We start from the raw sequence: 19655 nt of genomic DNA on the forward strand, positions 1-19655 counted from the left end.
GTAGTTCTGAAGGTTATACATTCCAAGTTGGAAGCAGATTGGTCACTAGCTCATGAGATTCAGCTCAATTCAGGGAACCTGAGGATATAAGGTATTTGAATGTGCGACATACACTTTGGGAGTTACGGGCCAAAACATGTTTAACTTGATAGTAGCACCCCCTACTGGCAGGTGTGTGTCATTTTCTGCGTCTGGGTTATGTGCCAGGCCCTGTACCTACCCTGTGAAAAGCACCACCCTACCTTCAACAGTTTAGACATGCGACGTGCCGCAGTAAGCATATTGGGCGTATTGTTTCACTTCCGGTTGTTGGTGGTGTTGTGTCTGTTTGAATTCAGCTGATCCTAGTTGTATTTTTGTATACAAGCGCTAATTATCTGTTGTACTGTCGAACTAGTGAGATTCTCATTAAAACACAGCTGTTCACACTCTAGCTCTGTTTACCACTTTAGCTTAGCAGTTAGCGATGGCTTCTCTCTCTCCCTCTCATTCTCCTGCTCTCTCTTGCTCAGCCTGCTTCATGTTTAGTTACTCCTCTGCCTCCTTTGGCGGTAATGGTACATGTAATAAATGTAGTTTGTTCGCAGTTATGGAGGCGAGGCTCAATGATTTGGAATCCCAGCTCCGCACAATGGAAACCACATCTTTAGCTTCTCCAGTTAGCCAGTTGTCAGAAGCTAGAAAGAAGGTGGCGTTCTACTAACCTGGAAGAATCTCTAAAGGCTTGGAAAGACAGCCTATTGGCGTATAAAAAAAGCCTCCGTAAAGCCAGAACATCCTATTATTCATCATTGATAGAAGAAAACAAGAACAATCCCAGGTTTCTGTTCAGCACTGTAGCCAGGCTGACAGACAGCCACAGCTCTGTTGATCCATCTATTCCTTTAGCCCTCAGCTGTAATGACTTTATGAGCTTCTTTACAAATAAAATTGTCTCTGTTAGAGAAAAAATTCACCATCTCCTCCCCACAGCTGGCTCAGATGTACTGTCCAGTTTAGCAGCCTCAGAGTCCACTGTAACTGGCTTATATTTTGACTGTTTTTCTCCTGTACATGTCTCTGAACTTGCTTCAACAGTTTCCTCATCTAAACCATCGACTTGTCTTCTAGACCCTGTTCCAACAAGTCTGTTCAAAGAAGTTTTTCCTTTAATCGACACCTCTATATCAAGTCTGATTAACTTATCTTTATCAACTAGTTATGTACTGCAGGCTTTTAAATTTGCAGTAATTAAACCTCTACTTAAAAAGCCTACTCTTGATCCAGATGTTTTAGCCAATTATAGACCTATATCCAATCTCCCCTTTATTTCCAAAATCCTTGAGAAGGTCGTTGCAAACCAGTTATGTGATTATCTGCACAGGAATGGTTTGTTTGAAGATTTTCAGTCAGGTTTTAGATCCATCACAGCACAGAAACAGCTCTGGTTAAGGTTACCTATGATCTCCTCATAGCCTCAGACAATATACTTGTGTCTATACTTGTCCTGCTAGATCTTAGTGCTGCATTTGACACCATTGATCATAAGATTTTATTACAGAGACTAGAACATATGGTCGGCATTAAAGGAACCGCACTAAGCTGGTTTAAGTCATATCTGTCAGATAGACTCCAGTTTGTTCATGTTAATAATGACTCTTCTATCATCACTACAGTCAGTCATGGAGTTCCACAAGGCTCTGTGCTAGGACCAATACATTTCACTCTATATATGCTTCCTCTAGGAAACATTATTTGGAGGCACCAGATAAATTTCCATTGTAACGCAGATGACACCCAGCTGTACTTATCCATGAAGCCAGGTGAAACTAACCAGGTAGCCAGGCTTTAGGTGTGTCTTAAGGACATAAAAACCTGGATGACCAGTAATCTCTTACTCTTAAATTCAGACAAAACTGAAGTTATTGTAATTGGCCCAAAACACCTCAGAGATACACTATGTGATAATATATTGACTCTGGATCACATTACCTTGGCCTCCAGTGCTACAGTCAGAAACCTTGGTGTCATTTTTGACCAGGACTTGTCCTTTACTTCACATATAAAGCAAGTCTCAAGGACAGCCTTCCTCCACCTGCGCAATATTGCTAAAATCAGACCCATTCTGTGTCTAAAGGATGCTGAAAAGCTAGTTCATGCATTTGTTACCTCAAGACTGGACTACTGTAATTCTTTATTGTCAGGATGTCCCAAAAATGCAGTAAAAAGCCTCCAATTGATTCAAAATGCAGCAGCACAAGTACTGACAGGAACTAGGAAACAAGATCCCATCTCTCCTGCGTTAACTTCTCTGCATTGGCTCCCTGTAAAATCCAGGATAGAATTTAAAATCCTCCTCCTCACCTACAAAGCCATTAATGGTCAGGCACCATCGTACCTTGGAGAGCTTATACTTCCCTATTTTCCCAATAGGACACTTCACTCTCTAAATGCAGGTCTACTTGTGGTTCCCAGAGTTTGTAAGAGTAGAATGGGGGGCAGGGCCTTCAGCTATCAGGCTCCTCTCCTGTGGAACCAGCTCCCAGTGTGGGTTCAAGAGGCAGACAACCTCTCTACCTTTAAGATCAGGCTTAAAACTGTCCTGTTTAGTAAAGCTTATAATTAAGGCTGGCTCGGGTATGTCCTGACCCATCCCTTATGCTGCTATAGAGCTAGACTGCTGGGGGATTCCCATGATTCACTTGGCGCTCTCTCTCTCTCTTTCTCTCTCTCTCGATTACTTTATGCCATTAACTTTGTATTTTTTTTCTCTCCCGTAGTTTGTGCTTCTCCTCTCTCTCCCTCTCTCTGTCCTCATTCTGCAGGTATCTCTGCCTCTGGAGCAGCAGGATCCAGTTCCACCACTACTCATCATTACTATTAACCACTGTTATCTGTCATCATTATTGATAACACCATTACCTATACAGCTGTTCCTGGTCTTTCTCTCTCTCTTTTCTCCTCTCTCCTCCCCCCACCCCCCCGCTTTTTTATCTCCTCCTAAACCCAACCAGTCGAGGCAGACCCCCCCACCCTGAGCCCAGTTCTGTTGGAGGTTTCTTCCTGTTAATAGGGAGTTTTTCCTCCCCCCTGTCACCAAGCGCTGCTCTTTGTGGGAACTGTTGGGTTTTTCTCTGTAACAAAGTAAGGTCTTGACCTTGCCCTGTAAAGTGCCTTGAGATAATGTATATTATGATTTGGCGCTATACAAATAAAATTGAATTGAATTGAATTGAATTGAATTGAATTGTGCAACCACTAGGGTTAGGGTTAGTGGTGGAAATATAAAGATAAAGAAGAAAAAAGAGAAGAAGAAGAAGAAAAATCGGAACAATTACAATAGAGTTCCCAGCACTGCTGGTACTGGGAGACGCAGTGCCTTGTATCCACATCCCCCAGCCCACCGGGGGCTTGGACCCCTAATAAAAAAGGTTGAGATGGGCCTTTGATCTAAGGACTAAGACTAAATCTAACAGTGGAGCCTGTAGACCTCTGAATTCTCTTAGACTGTTTAGTGTGTAACAAAACTGAAGACCTCCCATTTCCTGCTCATTTGTCTGGATTCACTAAACCATTCACTCCACCACACCAGGTGACATAATGGCACACTGGAGCCCCCTGTTTCATTAGCTGCCTAACACAGTGTAATTAGAGCCAATGAATAAGCTCTTAGTAATTTAGCAGGACTATGAGGAAATGAAAGAGCTGATGGGCTGTGTCAGGGCAAGTTCAAGGCTAACCCAAAATATCAGCAGATACCAGCGACCTGGATCATAATTGGTAAGCACTGTACGCGTAGTCCGGTTTTGAATAACTGAAACACATTTGTAGAAGTTAATCTCATTTTGTTTGGTCAAGCAGTGAGATCCAGACTCACCCATGCTGTACTTTGCCTTGCACTTTGTTCTTTTTAGTACTTCAAACACCTGAATGGGAATGAAAAACACAAGAAATCATTTTAATTCACAGTGCAGTTTAAGAAAATAATTATTTAGATGTTATTTCTAATAATCAGCAATGTAGTCAAGCTGTAATAAAGCAACTTAATTCCCAGTGTAAAAGAATACCTAGGGTATAGAATGTCTATAGACTGAACAAACCCCTAGACAATACTGTACTATCAATTGTCTCAGTTTTGTGCATGCATTTGTTGGTTGACTGATATGTAATAAATGATGACGCATGTTGGAATAGAATGGACAATAATCCCTTCCCTCATTGGACATGTTGGTGTTTGTGGATATGTCACAGTGGACTTACTATTGAACTCCTGGTTTTGCTATCAAAGAAGTAGTCTTTGTCTGAGAGGTCAAACCTGTTAATTCACAAACACAAGAGCACACACACCTGTTACTGTTTGTTGGTTCTGTTCAGACCCCATGCTGTAGCACAGAGGTCTCCAAGCTTTTTTCCTTTGAGAGCTACTTTAACAAAATAAAAGGGACTGAGAACTCCTCATGTCTTATATTATTGGTTACATCTATTCAAATATCGTATCAAACTGGCATATTAATCAAACTGATCTCCAAAACAAATCTGATGAATAAGATTATTTAACAAGTTATCAAATATCAATATCCAAAACTCATATTTTGTATGAAAAACATTTGAAACTCACCTCAGTGTTCATTTTTGTGTCTACAATCTGAGTCATAATTCATTAAAACCTGAATACACAGACAAGATAACACCACTGCAAATAAATATCAATAAATCTGCTAAGAAATCAGAAAAAAAAGAAGCTCCTTAGTTAGTAATCCACTGATAGTTGTCATCAATGTACATCCAGTGGTACATAATAAACAGGAACTTAATTCAGTTCACGTAATTTTCAAAATGTCAATAAACAGTGGCTAAAAAAGGGTCAAGTTGTAGTCCATAGGTTAACTCACTTAATCCTCAACATATTTCCTGTTTGTTGTAAAAGTTTAGGTTAGATCTGTTATCCAGAAGAGTTTCTGCATGTTGCCTACGGCACATCTGATGGAAACAAACTTGACAGCAAAACTGAAATTTGTCTGTCTATACTGTGCATTTTACATAGAGAATTTAAAAATGTGTTACACTCACATAGCAAGTGTTTACAATAATATAATACCATTTAAACACATTTGTAAAGAACATATTTGGAACCCCAAGGAATTGGCTCATTATTGGGCAAGGCTGATTATCAGGCACAAAATTCAGAATTTTCCAATAATTTGGAATCGTTATTTTCTTTAACCGATTAGCCCCCCAAAAAAAGTATTACAGTATTACGTATGATGTATTAACTTTTTTTCTGAAGTAGATCAGTTCTGAAGAAAGAAGTGTTTGTTTTTTTCATTTTGGTCATCAAGTCAAATGTCAAATAGAATGAAAATACAATTCTTAGAAATGAAGATGTGATAAAAGAAGTATTCATCAATTATTACTCAGTCTATGAACAGTCAAAAGTAATGTGAAATATCATAACAGTGTCATAGCACAAAGTTATCATCAGTCAAATTATTTACCTTATAAGAAACACAGTAAAGCAAATACATCCTCAGATTTGAGAAGGTGGAATTTCTATACTAAACATCCAACTGATGATCAAACTTGTCAAGGATTGTCGAAGAAAGCATTACTTAATGAAATATTCTTCTGTCAAACTTTCATAACATTATCATCCAAAGACACAAACATGAATGATGAAAATCTGACCTTAGCTGAGACCGCAATTACTTAACGGTGAGCAACAATACATCTTTTCCTACTTGAATATGGAAACTGCAATGTTTGACTGTTTTCATGACCAGTTTCATTAAGGGGGTACCAACAAGTCAGATCATGGTAACTTAGGGCTTAAGCAGTGCCACCATCAATTTGCCTGACCCAAACTGTGTTTTCTTCAAAGTCACTCCTCTCTCTCTCTCTCTCGGCTACTTTTTTTTTCTCTCCCGTAGTTTGTGCTTCTCCTCTCTCCCTCTCTCTGTCCTCATTCTGCAGGTATCTCTGCCTCTGGAGCAGCAGGATCCAGATCCACCACTACTCATCATTACTATTAACCACTGTTATCTATCATTATTATTGATAACATCATTAACTCTACAGCTGCTCCTGGTCTCTCTCTCTCTCTCTTTTCTCCTCTCTCCTCCCCCCACCCCCACTTTTTCTCCTCCTAAACCCAACCGGTCGAGGCAGACGGCCGCCCGCCCTGAGCCCAGTTCTGTTAGAGGTTTCTTCCTGTTAAAAAGGAGTTTTTCCTCCCCCCGTCGCCAAGCGCTGCTCTTTGTGGGATCTGTTGGGTTTTTCTCTATAACAAAGTAAGGTCTCGACCTTACCCTGTAAAGTGCCTTGAGATAATGTATATTATGATTTTGCACTATACAAATAAAATTGAATGGAATTGAATTATGCATAGCTGTGTGCCTTTTTAACTACATCCAATCAATCCAATTTTCCACAGATGGTGAGACACATCTCAAGGATAATCAAAGTAAACAGGGTGCCAGAGCAAATGGTCTGAAGAAAAATAAGTTTTCACTTTGTCATAATTGGTTATTGAGTTTAGATTGGTGGGCAAAAATGGCAATTGTATCTATCTAAAATTAAATTGAAAACAATTGAGTGTGCAAAAAATTGAATGGTTCTGAATACTTTGTGCAGCCACTGTGGATGCAGGAGGATTAGTGTTTATGAATGGCCCATATAGAAAGAGAATGCAAATTAGAATAGTTAGTTTTGCTGATTTTCACATTACCTGTGGAGTGCTACATGTGTTTTCTCAGTAAGCTAGCCCCACCTGCTCTGAAGACATGATTTGTAAAATATGTTGTCCATTTCTGACTACAGGGTTTATGAATACCTCCCTTCCCTTAGTTCTTAAACCAACCTTAACTTAGTCTAATCACATTAATGCTGATTTATTTTATGAAACATCTGAATCATGGCTTTGCTTTCTAGGTTAATTCAAAACATATTTTTCCATAAGAAACCCTACTGACTGAGAGTGTCCCCTATGAAACACCTATCTGGCAACACTTTTAGTCTATTTCATTACTTGACAATCATGTTACAAGGCCACAAAGGTCCACCTTTTTCCCATCTAAGCGTACAAGTTAAAAGGTGTACTTACAGGTGTTGTTTTTCCCTGGAGAAAGTGTGCGACAGATGTTTGATGTTCTTTGGTTGATGTTCTTCAACATGAGGGTGGAGAGGCTCCAGAACTCTACTAACCAGAGAACTGATCTTCCCGACAACACCACTCGACTTCTTGACTTCATAAACCTAGAACTCCACACACACACACACACACACACACACACACACACAAAATTAAGACTACGTTATATATTCACAGTGCACTCTATTAGGATCACCTCTATGTCTGCCTAGTCATGCAATTATCTAATCATGTGGTAGCAGTGCAGTGCATAACATCATGCAGATACAGGTCAGGAGTTTCAAATAATATTTACATCAAACATCAGAACGAGGAAAAATGTGATCTCAGTGACGTTGACCGTGACATGATTGTTGGCATCAGACAGGCTGGTTTGAGTATGGTGTGAGTGCTGATGTCTTGGATTTTCACACACAACTGTCTCTTGAGTTTTTACTCAGAATGGAGCCAAAAACTAAAACCATCCAGTGAGCAGCAGTACTGTGGATGGAAACACCTAGTTGATAAGAGCGGTCAGAGGAGACTAGACAGACGGGTTGGAGCTGACAGAAAGGCTACAATAACTCAGATAATCACTGTTTGAAGACTGGAATTCACAATTTACTCAATTTTTACTGAAGTATTGAGTAAATGTGACTTGTTACTACTACTTATCATTTTACAAAACACAACAAAACAGAAAACACAACAGCATTTCACATAACAGAAAAGGTACGAACAACATTTCTCGTTTGTGATTGGACAAAATCAAAAAATCAGTTCAGAGTTTAATAAAGCTTGGTCACAATTCCATATGGACATAAATTATATCATACAATTAGAACATTTGCATGAAGTCAGCTGATGATGCAAACATGAATGCTCTGTCACACCTACCACAAGCCTGTAATTACAGCACAGCTGAAGGAGGACCACTCAAATGCAGAAAAACTGCCAGTGTGTGCCAAAGACCCTTTTCTCCATAAGTCAAAGTCAAAGTCAAAGTAGCTTTATTGTCAATTTCTTCACATGTTAAGACATACAAAGGAATTGAAAGGACGTTTCCCACTCTCCCGCGGTGGAACATATAAAGTGCACACTGCACAGGCACGACAGATAAGACAAGACAAGACATTTCCTGATGCTAAGTATACATTCAATTCTACATAAAATAGGACGTTTCCTAATACTAAAGAGATAAATAAAATAACTAAATGAGATACGTATAACTGGGAGTAGCAGCAGGAGTTTCTGTGCAAGTTAGGTTATTGTAGTGCAAAGATGATTCAGTAAAGGCAGCAATTTGACATTAATAGTGCAAGTAGAAAGTGGATAGCAGCCAGTTTCAGTTCGTGTGGTAAGTGGTCATATAAACAGAATACAGGTAACGTAAGTGCAGGGGACAGAGTCCTGAGTGATTTTTCCTTTCGGGGGGGGTCAGCTTCCTGTCAGTCTGGGGGGTATGGCTGGGGGGGGTGAGGGGAGAGAGTTTAGCTTCCTGATAGCTTGGTGTATGAGGCTGTTGCTGAGTCTGGTGGTGCGGCAGCGAAGGCTCCTATACCTTCTTCCAGAGGGTAGGAGGCTGAACAGTCTGTATGCAGGGTGGTTGGTGTCGCTCGCCATCGAGATGGCTTTCCGGGTGAGGCGGGTGGTATAGATGTCTTCCAAGGAAGGGAGTGTGGCACCAATGATCCTGCCAGCTGTGTTCACTATGCGTTGCAGTGACTTCCTGCTGTAATCAGTGCAGCCACCGTCCCACACAGTGATGCAGCTGGACAGAATGCTTTCAATGGTGCCCCTGTAGAATGTGTTCAGGATGGGTATGGGAGCTTTCGCTTTCTTCAGCTTGCGGAGGAAGTAGAGGCGCCGCTGGGCTTTCCTTGCCAGTGATGCAGAGTTGGTGGCCCAGGAGAGGTCCTCACTGATGTGCACCCCCAGGAATTTGGTGCTGCCCACTCTCTCCACAGCAGCACCATCGATGGTCAGTGGTGGGTGTTCAGTGTGGCTCTTCCTGAAGTCCACCACAATCTCCTTTGTTTTGCTGACATTCAGTAGGAGGTTGTTGTCCCTGCACCACGTGGTCAGAAGGTTGACCTCCTTCCTGTAGTGGGTCTCGTCGTTCTTGGTGATGAGACCCACCAGAGTTGTGTCGTCCACAAACTTCACCATGTGATTGGTGCTGTAGGTTGGTGTGCAGTCGTGAGTCAGCAGGGTGAAGAGCAGGGGACTGAGCACACAGCCTTGTGGGGCCCCTGTGCTGAGTGTGATGCTGTCCAAGGTGTTGTTGCCGACTCGTACTGCTTGTGGCCTCTCACTGAGGAAGTCCAGGATCCAGTTGCAAAGTGAGGTGTTGAGCCCCAGCTGGTCCAGTTTGCAGATGAGTTGTTGTGGGATTATCGTGTTGAAGGCCGAACTAAAATCTATGAAGAGCATTCTCACGTATGAGTCTGCTTTTTCCAGGTGGGTGAGGGCTGGGTGGAGAGCAGAGCAGATTGTGTCTTCTGTGGAACGTTTTGCTCTGTATGCGAACTGAAAGGGGTCCAGGGTGGGGGGGAGGTTTGATTTGATGTGAGACATGACCAGCCGTTCAAAGCACTTCATAATGATGGGGGTCAGTGCCACAGGGCGATAGTCACTGAAGCAGGATGGAGCTGGTTTCTTTGGCACAGGTATGATGATGGAGGTCTTGAAAAGTAAACACACATTCACACATGATAATACATCAGGGCCAATTTGTGTGGGCACGGGGCAAGGACAGTTCGAAATGCAGACTGGAGGAGCTGGGAATAGAACCACTGACCTTCCAACTAGTGGAGGACCCACTCTACCTCATCCCATTGAAAGGGGTCAGCCATGTAGAGTGGTTGGAAGTATTTCTGATGACCTCAGCCACCTCTCACAACACCACAGAAGTACTGCAGAGCGTGTTTAATATGGACTGCCTGAGTTGGTATCAGACAACATCCTGCAACTGGTCTCCAAGGTGTTATTCAGTTCCTGGAAAGAAATGGAATCAAACCCACTGCATCAAATGGGGCAGCAGGTAGATCAGTATAAATCCTGAAAGCTCTGATGACAGATGTAAAGACCAATTACCACTCAGCCATCATCTACCATATTTTCTCCTCATGAACCGCAGTCCACACAACAGAGTGACTGGTTGGAACACATCTGAGATATTGGTGAAACGCAAGATTCAAACCTGTTTCAGTCTGCTAAAGCCTGAGCTTGCCAAAAGGGTTGAAGAAAACAAAGCCATACAGAAACATCATCATGAATGTGGTGGCTCACCTCTCCATTCTGTCCTGGAACATGAGTCTGTCTGCATTTGTAATTTTAAGGTAGAAGTGAAAAATGTATTCAGGCAGTAAGTAAGGGAGTGGGAACTGACAATATGTTGCCATGACAGGAAGCCGTTGCGAAAAACAACCATCATCATTTTTGTCAGTAACAGGGAACATGCCTACAGTAACCATGGACTGTGCTGTTCCAGTATATTCAATGAGTACCCAAATGAGCCAGACATCATCATGGCTGTACCAAGTGAAAAAGTTGGTGGAGTTCCACCAAGTTACAAATGCTCACCTGTGAAACACAGATATCCAGAACTGCTTTGAGTACCACCACAGAGGCTGAATCTACAAGATGCAGTATGAATGAATTGTTTAAGAAATGAACGGGCCACAGTAAGATTAATTTTCCTTGTGTGGTCTTTTTCAATAGTGTGGTCTTTGTGACTCTCAAATGTAATTGCAGTGAGACTAATGGTGTCACACTCTCCAAGAATGGACTGCACTCATTTCCAGTGATGAATACAGCAGCAGGCACAGAAACATTGCATTCCATTATTCCCCCAACTAAAGGCTGAGAATGCCACATATAATCATGACCGTCAATACTTTCTGTCTTAATCTTAAGACCAAATCCACTTTTGGGGACTGCTGGTGGCCTCATCAGACACTTGCCACAACCTTCCCAATGGCACACACAAAAGAGCTTCAGCAATTCTTCTGTCGACACAATATTTTTACTGTCCTGTGAGCCATTTGGTTTCTCATCCTCAACATCATTTAAACTTTGATCATCATCACTGATCACTCAGCACTCAATTCATCATCATCATCATCATCATCAGTGGCATTATCTTGACTCTCTTCCATTAAACTTTCTGCCTCAGACCCCTTGCTGCTAAGATCGAAATCTTGTGGCGATTATGATGCCCTAGCTAGGGAGAGGCCTTCAAAAGAACTACAGTATGCATGGTCATTGTTTATCACACGTTTGGTAAGTCTGTCATCTGTCAAAGTGCCTGTGCAAGCATACTGCTTATTGCCCCCCTTTTTGTCCTGTTCAAATGCATCAGTTTGAGTGCTGACACTGACTGTCAGGGTGGGAACTCTGTCTCCTGCCCTATCTCCTCAGTGATGTCAGCCTCTGGGAATTTACTGCTGGCCACCAGTTGCATGCATGTCTGCCTATCGTGTAAACACAAATTTACTGTTTTTAGGTATCCAGTTGTTATTGACAGCCATAGCATGAAAGACTATGTACTTACATCCTGACTACTGATTTAAAGCATATTATAGAATCATGAACATAGACACCTTGTGTTATGTTGTCATTCTTACAATTACTGCTTTTATTGTGTTTTATTATAACATTAATAGTTGTGTAAATGTGTGTAGATCTGGGATGTTTTTTGTGTTTCTTAGGGACATTGAACAAAATAAACACATTTTGATGTTAATATCATATCTGTTTTAGAAGCCCAGGTACAGAACATAGCAACACAATCATGCTTTTTTGTGTTACTAGTATCTATTTTTCCCCTTTCCCAGTTCTACTAGTTACTCTTTAGTGATTATCAAAAGTATCAATACACAGTTGTTTCTAACATCCATGGAAAATCATGCACCTTACCACTTTAGCAGTATCCACCTGACTTAACATCACTGAACAGTGTATATATTATGTTATAGTTATGAATCTATATCCAATCTCTGCTTTATTTATCTTTATTTCATATTTAATTTAATCTATACTGCTATGCAATTAAGCCTTTAGTTATATTAGTTTCTTATACCTACCTCATTGTTTTTGTATTTGATTTAGGTCAAGTAGCTGTTGTAACACTAATTTTCCTTTGGGATTATATACTTTTTTTAAAATTAATGTCTAATTTCTATTCTGGTCTTCAGTTAGATTTTTTTCTCTGTTTTAGTAGGTGCTGTTTAAAGGTTATAGTTACCAATAGTAGTTTTAGGGATTGCCTATTAATTAACAATATCTGTCACAAAGTGGCTGCTTAAGTTATGGCAGTGCAGGACCAGTAGAGGGCTTCAGTGCTATTTGCATAGTATCTAAATATATAATGTGTAAAATGCAAAGGCAAAACTAGACTGAAATACTGAAAATCTCCATGCATTTATATTTTTATTTGCCACAGTGCCACTATTATCGGTTCATATTGTTGATTTTGTAGTGTTCTGGACATTTTTTTCTTGACTAAAAGAGGTGCAGTACCGAGCAGGTAGACCCGTCACTGGCCAATCAAAAACACCTTTCTTGCCAGCCAATCATGACGTGGTATAAAAAAAGTAAACAAAAAGTCAAGTCTCCAGCGGTTTCCTGGATACACGGTTATCGCTTCAAAAAAGTTTATTGTTCCAAAAGTAAATTATTGTGCCTTACATTGGTTCCTGGTGGGTACACTATATACATGTATATCTTTCGATTTTGCCACGTATGGCAGCTTTTGTGTAGTTGGTCCATGTCAAGGAAAAGCTAGCAAAAAACTTTACTGCACGCATTGCAAATGGAAGAAAGAAGATGATTGTGAGGATCATAACAGAATTTGGGATAACGTCTGTGGATTATTTAATATTTGGAGTCCTGTTTGCTTTGGAAAACGTGACATCAGGGTAAGAAATATTTCAGATATTTTGGAGATTTGCATAAGCTGTGACCTCTGGCTGAGGAATCAGATGTTTGGTCTGGAGTGACATGAGTTTTAGGTGAATACTTGCAAGTGTGGGTGTTTTTAATAGTTGTGATTCATTTTTAATTTTTGACAGGTGCTGTGGAAATCCTAAGGCCCGGGACATAACTGTGTGAGGATGGAAGCAGCAGCAATAGGTATTGTTTGGAGTGAAAGATGTGTTCAATGAGACACTCAAATTGACCTTTATTGAAGTCACTGGTATTTTTCATATCAAGCAGCTACTGTACGTTTCTGAGACATGTTGGAGAATACTGATTGTTTTGATGTGGACATAGCTGATGTCTCTGGTGACTTCTGTGGGTTGCTAAATGCCTTACCTGTCTCTTCCCTGCCTGGCTGGCACATTTTAGTGCCCTTTCCCTACAGTGGACTGATGCCGCTTTGTCACTATTAGAATCTGTTGGTCAGTCAGTTGAGCTCACACTGTAGGCAGTGAAACTGAATACAGTTGGCCTGGTGACCTGGTGCAGGCAGAACAACCTAGAGCGCAATGCTCTAAAGACAGTGGAGAGGATATTGCAAAGGACAAAAGCAGACTGCAGCGTATCATCGGCTCTGCTGAGAAGGTGTCTGGCTGCAATCCACCATCCCTCCAGGACCTGTGGGTCCACTTTGTTATAATACCACTGACAGTTGACTGTGGAATATTTAGGAGCAAGGAAATTTCAAGACTGGACTTGTTGCACAGGTGGCATCCTATCACAGTACCACGCTGGAATTCACTGAGCTCCTGAGAGCGACCCATTCTTTCACAAATGTTTGGAGAAACAGTCTGCATGCCTAGGTGCTTGATTTTATACACCTGTGGCCATGGAGGTCATTGGAACACCCAATTTCAATTATTTGGATGGGTGAGTGAATATTTTTGGCAATATAGTGTATGTGCATTGGTCAATGTAAAACACAATAGGGAACTTCAATCACATGTGAGGGGCAGCAGTGAGGAAGGTTTGTAGACAACTAGGATTAAGTCAGCCAGAGAAAAAGATGCAAACTCAGCAACACTGTATTGTGTCAACATTGGATACATTGTACAAAATGTGTTCCCCTAAGATTCACTTGAAAGGGAAGAGGATGATTTCTCTGAATCTTACTCGCCAAATGAATCTCAAAATGAAGGTAGGTTATTATTATTATTATTATTATTATTATTATTATTATTATTATTATTATTAATTATAAGATTTTTTTTTGTATAGAAACTGTTATGCTAAACATGCATTTTAAAGTGCTTCACAGACCATAATGGAATAAGAATTAATAATAAAACAAAACTATAGACACTCTCTAAAGCACCAATAAAAGGGTGTATAATGCATTTAATGCAGTATTATTCTGGAAGAGTGAACTGCAGCATGTTTGCTAGTTAGCTTGATTCTGTTTGTGTTCAACCACACACATTCTCTCTCGCTCTCATGCACTCACACATACACACATAGATCCAATACCAACAATACCAACTTTGAGGATGCGGTGTTCAGTAGTTTTAAAAACACAAGGTTTTTTTTCATTCAAAGAAACCGTTTTGGACATACATGGTGTTCATCGGACAGTGACAGTATGCTGCCATTCAGACAACATCTTTTTCAAAGAAGGCCTTGCATATTTCAGCGAGACAATGCAAAACAGCATTCTGGGCGTATTACAACAGCATGGCTCTGTAGTAAAAGAGTCTGAACGCTAAACTAGCTCCAGCAACTGAGCTCCTCAGTTCCCAAATGTTTACAGAGTTTTGTTAAAAGAAGAGGTGATGAACACAGTGGTAAACATGACCATGACCCAACTTTTTAAAAATGTGTTTGTCACACCACGGTGAAGTTGGGTTTTTTTTTTTTGTCCTGTCTCCATGTCTTGTCTTGTCATTTCCCGTTTTATTTTGAAAAGTAACTCTCCTCTCATTTCAGGTCCCTTGCCCTTCCTCGTGTGTCTTGGTCTGATTGCCTGAGTGTTTCCACCTGTCCCTTGTTACCCTGTGTTTAAGAGTCTGCGTCTCCCCTTGTCTTGTGCCAGTGTGTTCGTATATGTTGATATCTGTATGCGACCATCCTAGCCTTCCACAGTCTTGTATCAGGTCGGTACCCTGTACCATTTTGTTTTCGTTCTAGTTCCTCCTCGTCGAGTGATTTTCTGTTATAAGTTTCTAAGTGTAGTTCCTCCAGTTTTCAGGAGAGTTTTTTTGTTTGTTGGATTTCTCTTGTTATTTCTTTCGCCTGTGTCAGTTACTCGGTCTCGAAGGAGTCGAGTCTGATTTAGTAATAAAGACTTTTTTTGAGAAAACTATCCTGCATCTGCGTCCTGAGTCATAGCCCGGTTGTGACAGTGTTGCTGTCATCAAATTCAAATTGAGCATATAATTTTAATAAAACAATACAATTTCTCAGTTTCAACATTTGATATGTTGTCTTTTTTTCTATTTTCAATTAAATATGGGTTTTTATTTACATTTTACACAGTGTCCCAACTTTTTTGGAAACGGGGTTGTACCAAATAGAGTGCATTCAGGTCAAGGCAGAGATTTTGATAGTCTTCTTATCCATGAGCTTTTGAGCATGCTTGGCATAAAGAAATCCAGAACTATGCCCTATCACCCTCAGGGTGATCCACTGCCGGAGTGGTTCAACTCTCCCTGATATGCTTGGAACCCTGGAAACCCAAGACAAAAGTAGATGGAATAAACACATCTGCCATTTTGTGTACAAATACAATTGCACGCTGAATGAATCCACAGGACATTCTCCATATTTTCTAATGTTTTATAGGTTGCCAGTTGGTGTGACATTTGGAGTCTCAAGTGATGGCACCTCCACTTGAAATGTGAGCTCCAAGCTGCTTTTCAGTTGGGTGAGAGTATAGCAGAGAAGAAAAATGAAAGAAATAAGCAATAGTCCCTGGTGACAGGGTCTTGATAAGAAACCTTGGACTGAAAGAAAAGAACAAACTGGCTGATCGTTGGAAAGATACCCCTTATGGAGAGTCAACTGCTTGGTTTTCCTGTGTTCAAGTTAAAGCCAGAAAAATGAACATGGCCCTGGAAAGGTACTGCGTCGCAACCACTTGCAGCCTTATGAAAAGGAAGTTCAGCTGTGAACTGAAAATAAGGAAGAAACACTAAACCATAAAAGAGCCAGCAAATTACTAAAAGCCAAAAGAACTGAGACCTGCTTACAGACCCCTGAATAGAATGACAAGCTGCATCTGACTCAGAGGAGGATGAAATGGGTGTGTGGTATAACTATCACCCAGCACGATAGTCACAGGGGCCAGGACCTCCGCACAATGAACATTCTGAGCCTTTCAGTCTGGATTTGGATCCTGCTGTTTCTACAAGTAACTCAGGAATGGAAGAGGGCACAAATGAGGATTCTTTTCTGTTCCTTTACATAAAGATAGTAAATATTTGTTTGCATTTATGATGCTAGAGACAGGTGTCAAAAAGTCATTATCAGCTAATCAGTGTTAAAAGTTTGGATGAATATTGCAACCTGTGTGATTCTTAGAAGGGCGGGACTAAAACTCAAGAACGAGAAGCAGACACAACAAGAGAGACGCAGGTAAAGAATAGAATGTTAAGCTATGTTTAATAAGTTTGTTAAACCCATACTCCATTTAGTTAAGTTAAGAGCCAGTGGTTTTATAGAAGTATGTACCTTGCGAAATTATTTAAACTTAACTTTATGCCCCTTACCACAAGAAATAGACGACTGCTTGGAAAGATGGAGCTCATTACCATTATCTCTAATTGGCTGAATCTTAACTGTTAAAATGAACATCCTTCCAAAAATAAACTACCTCTTCTCCATGACCTCTGTCAATCAATCCTTGGCCTGGTTCTCCTCTCTCAATAATGCAGTCACCAAATTCTAAGGGAATAATAAAAAACCAGGAATTAAACTATCCACGCTCTAAAAAATTACAAAATATGGGGCCCCAAATGTCCGTCTTTATTTCCTTTCACATCAGTTACTGTACATCCACCACTGGACAAATAATGCTTTTTCAGCCTCTTTGATGGCCTGCTCAAGACCTTTGACCATATCCAAAAATAATATAACATACCCAGTCACTGCCATTTACAGTACATTCAGTTAAGAGAATCGTAAAGAAAACCATCAACCTCAAAGATTTTAACACTCACACCCCTCACCTTTACTTAAACCTACAATCACTCCCTCAACCAAAAAAAAAATGTTACCTCAAATATACAAACTCGTGCTAACCAACAACAGAACACAATATATCAATCAATCCCTATAGACAAATTGACCATAGACATAAACAACCTTCCATCAGATTTATAATTGGAAAAACATATGGAATAACACCTTCACTATGACATGCAACAAAACACAACTAATCCAGTATAAATAGAGTAAATCACTGTAATAATAAATCCAGTATAGAGGCTGTGACGTCATACATCAGCTTCTGTGAGGACTGCTGTATCCCATCACGCACCAGGGTGAGTTATAACAATGACAAACCCTGGTTCACAGCTAAGCTCAGTCAGCTCAGGAGGCAAAAGGAGGAAGCTTTCAGGAGTGGGGACAGGGACAAGTTTAAAGAGTCCAAGTACAGGTTTAGCAAAGCGGTGAGAGAAGCTAAACGACTGTACTCTGAGAAACTTCAGCTCCAGTTCTCAGCCAATGACTCTGCTTCTGTCTGGAAAGGGCTCAGACAGATCACTAACTACAAACCTAAACCCCCCCACTCCATTAATGACTTCCGTCTGGCCAACGATCTGAATGAGTTCTACTGCCGCTTTGAAAGACAGTGGGACAAGCCTGACACTAACCTCCACATCAGAGCCACATCAGAACCCCCCTCCTCCCCTACCAAAGGAACATCTCTCTCTATCCTGGAGAGAGATGTCAACAGGCTTTTTAAGAAGCAGAACCCCCGCAAAGCAGCCGGTCCTGACTCTGTCTCTCCATCATCCCTGAAGCACTGTGCTGATCAGTTGTCTCCAGTGTTCACGGACATCTTCAACACCTCACTGGAGACCTGCCACGTGCCAGCCTGCTTCAAATCCTCCACCATCATCCCTGTCCCCAAAAAACCAAGGCCCACAGGACTAAATGACTATAGACCCATTGCCCTGACCTCTGTGGTCATGAAATCATTTGAGCGTCTTGTCCTGTCCCACCTCAAATCCATCACTGACCCACTCCTGGACCCCCTGCAGTTCGCCTACAGAGCCAACAGGTCTGTAGACGACGCCGTCAACATGGCTCTCCACTTCATCCTCCAGCACCTGGACTCCTCAGGGACCTATGCCAGGATCCTGTTTGTGGACTTCAGCTCTGCCTTCAACACCATCATCCCGGCTCTGCTGCAGGACAAGCTCTCCCAGCTGAGCGTGCCTGACTCCACCTGCAGGTGGATCACCGACTTCCTGTCTGACAGGAGGCAGCACGTGAAGCTAGGAAAGCACGTGTCTGACTCCCAGACCATCAGCACTGGATCCCCACAAGGCTGCGTTCTTTCTCCTCTGCTCTTCTCCCTGTACACCAACACCTGCACCTCCAGCCATCAGTCTGTCAAGCTCCTGAAGTTTGCAGACGACACCACTCTCATTGGACTCATCTCTGATGGCGATGAGTCTGCCTACAGGTGGGAGACTGAGCGTCTGGTGACCTGGTGCAGGCAGAACAACCTAGAGCTAAACGCTCTGAAGACAGTGGAAATGATAGTGGACTTCAGGAAGAGCCCAGCCCCACCCACCCCCATCACCCTGTGTGACTCCCCCGTGGCTACCGTGGAGCATTTTCGCTTCTTGGGAACCACCATCACACAGGATCTCAAATGGGAGCTAAACATCAGCTCCCTCATCAAAAAAGCTCAGCAGAGGATGTATTTCCTGAGGCAATTGAAGAAGTTCAACCTGCCAAGGACTATGATGGTGAACTTCTACACCTCCATCATCGAGTCCATCCTCACCTCCTCCATCACCATCTGGTACGCTGCTGCCACGGAGAGGGACAATAACAGACTGCAGCGTATCATCCACTCTGCTGAGAAGGTGATTGGCTGCAATCTTCCGTCCCTCCAGGACCTGTACGCCTCAAGGGCTCTGAGGCGTGCAGGGAAGATTGTAGCTGACTCCTCCCACCCTGGACACAAACTCTTTGAGACACTCCCCTCTGGCAGGAGGCTGCGGTCCTTCAGGACCAAAACCTCTCGCCACAAAAATAGCTTCTTCCCATCTGCTATTAGCCTCATCAACAAGGCTAGAGAGCCCCACTGTTGCTGATCAATTGCACCAATCACCAGAAAAAATTCCTTGTATGTGAAAACATACTTGGCAATAAAACTGATTCTGATTCTGATTCTGATTCTGATAAAGTCCTTGACAAACCCATATCACTATGCACAAATTTTACTGCATGGACTTTAGCTAAAATAATACATGTTTACACTGCTCAACCTCAATAGACAGTTACTTCCATGACCTGTGGCTCTGTCCACTCATCCAAAACTTTTGGTCAGAAGTGAGCAGACTATCTGAGATGCTTAGCCTCAGCATTTAGCATTCATACCCATTTGCCCTGT

General features: G+C 41.6%; 2 protein-coding genes across 4 annotated transcripts in view; both read right to left on the bottom strand.

Annotated features, from left to right (window-relative positions):
* Positions 1–19655, bottom strand: part of LOC139627630 (anoctamin-1-like) — a 171385-nt gene that overhangs the window by 118946 nt on the left and 32784 nt on the right. For all 3 annotated transcript variants that reach the window (XR_011692603.1, XM_071488573.1, XM_071488588.1), the window contains exons 4-6: positions 7079–7230; positions 4240–4294; positions 3857–3905 (exon numbers count right to left, since the gene is read on the bottom strand). Coding sequence is in view for 2 of the 3 variants with exons in the window: in XM_071488573.1 (XP_071344674.1) it covers positions 3857–3905; positions 4240–4294; positions 7079–7230 (256 nt within the window). In the remaining variant the exon portion in view is untranslated. The remainder of the gene's footprint in view (positions 1–3856; positions 3906–4239; positions 4295–7078; positions 7231–19655) is intronic.
* Positions 1–19655, bottom strand: part of LOC139627645 (uncharacterized) — a 135676-nt gene that overhangs the window by 68479 nt on the left and 47542 nt on the right. The window lies entirely within an intron of this gene.

This window comes from Trachinotus anak, unplaced genomic scaffold, assembly GCF_046630095.1.
Source record: "Trachinotus anak isolate AG129_WGS33_773 ecotype Australia unplaced genomic scaffold, CSIRO_AGI_Tana_v1 ptg000002l, whole genome shotgun sequence".
In the NCBI taxonomy this organism is placed as follows: Eukaryota; Metazoa; Chordata; class Actinopteri; order Carangiformes; family Carangidae; genus Trachinotus; species Trachinotus anak.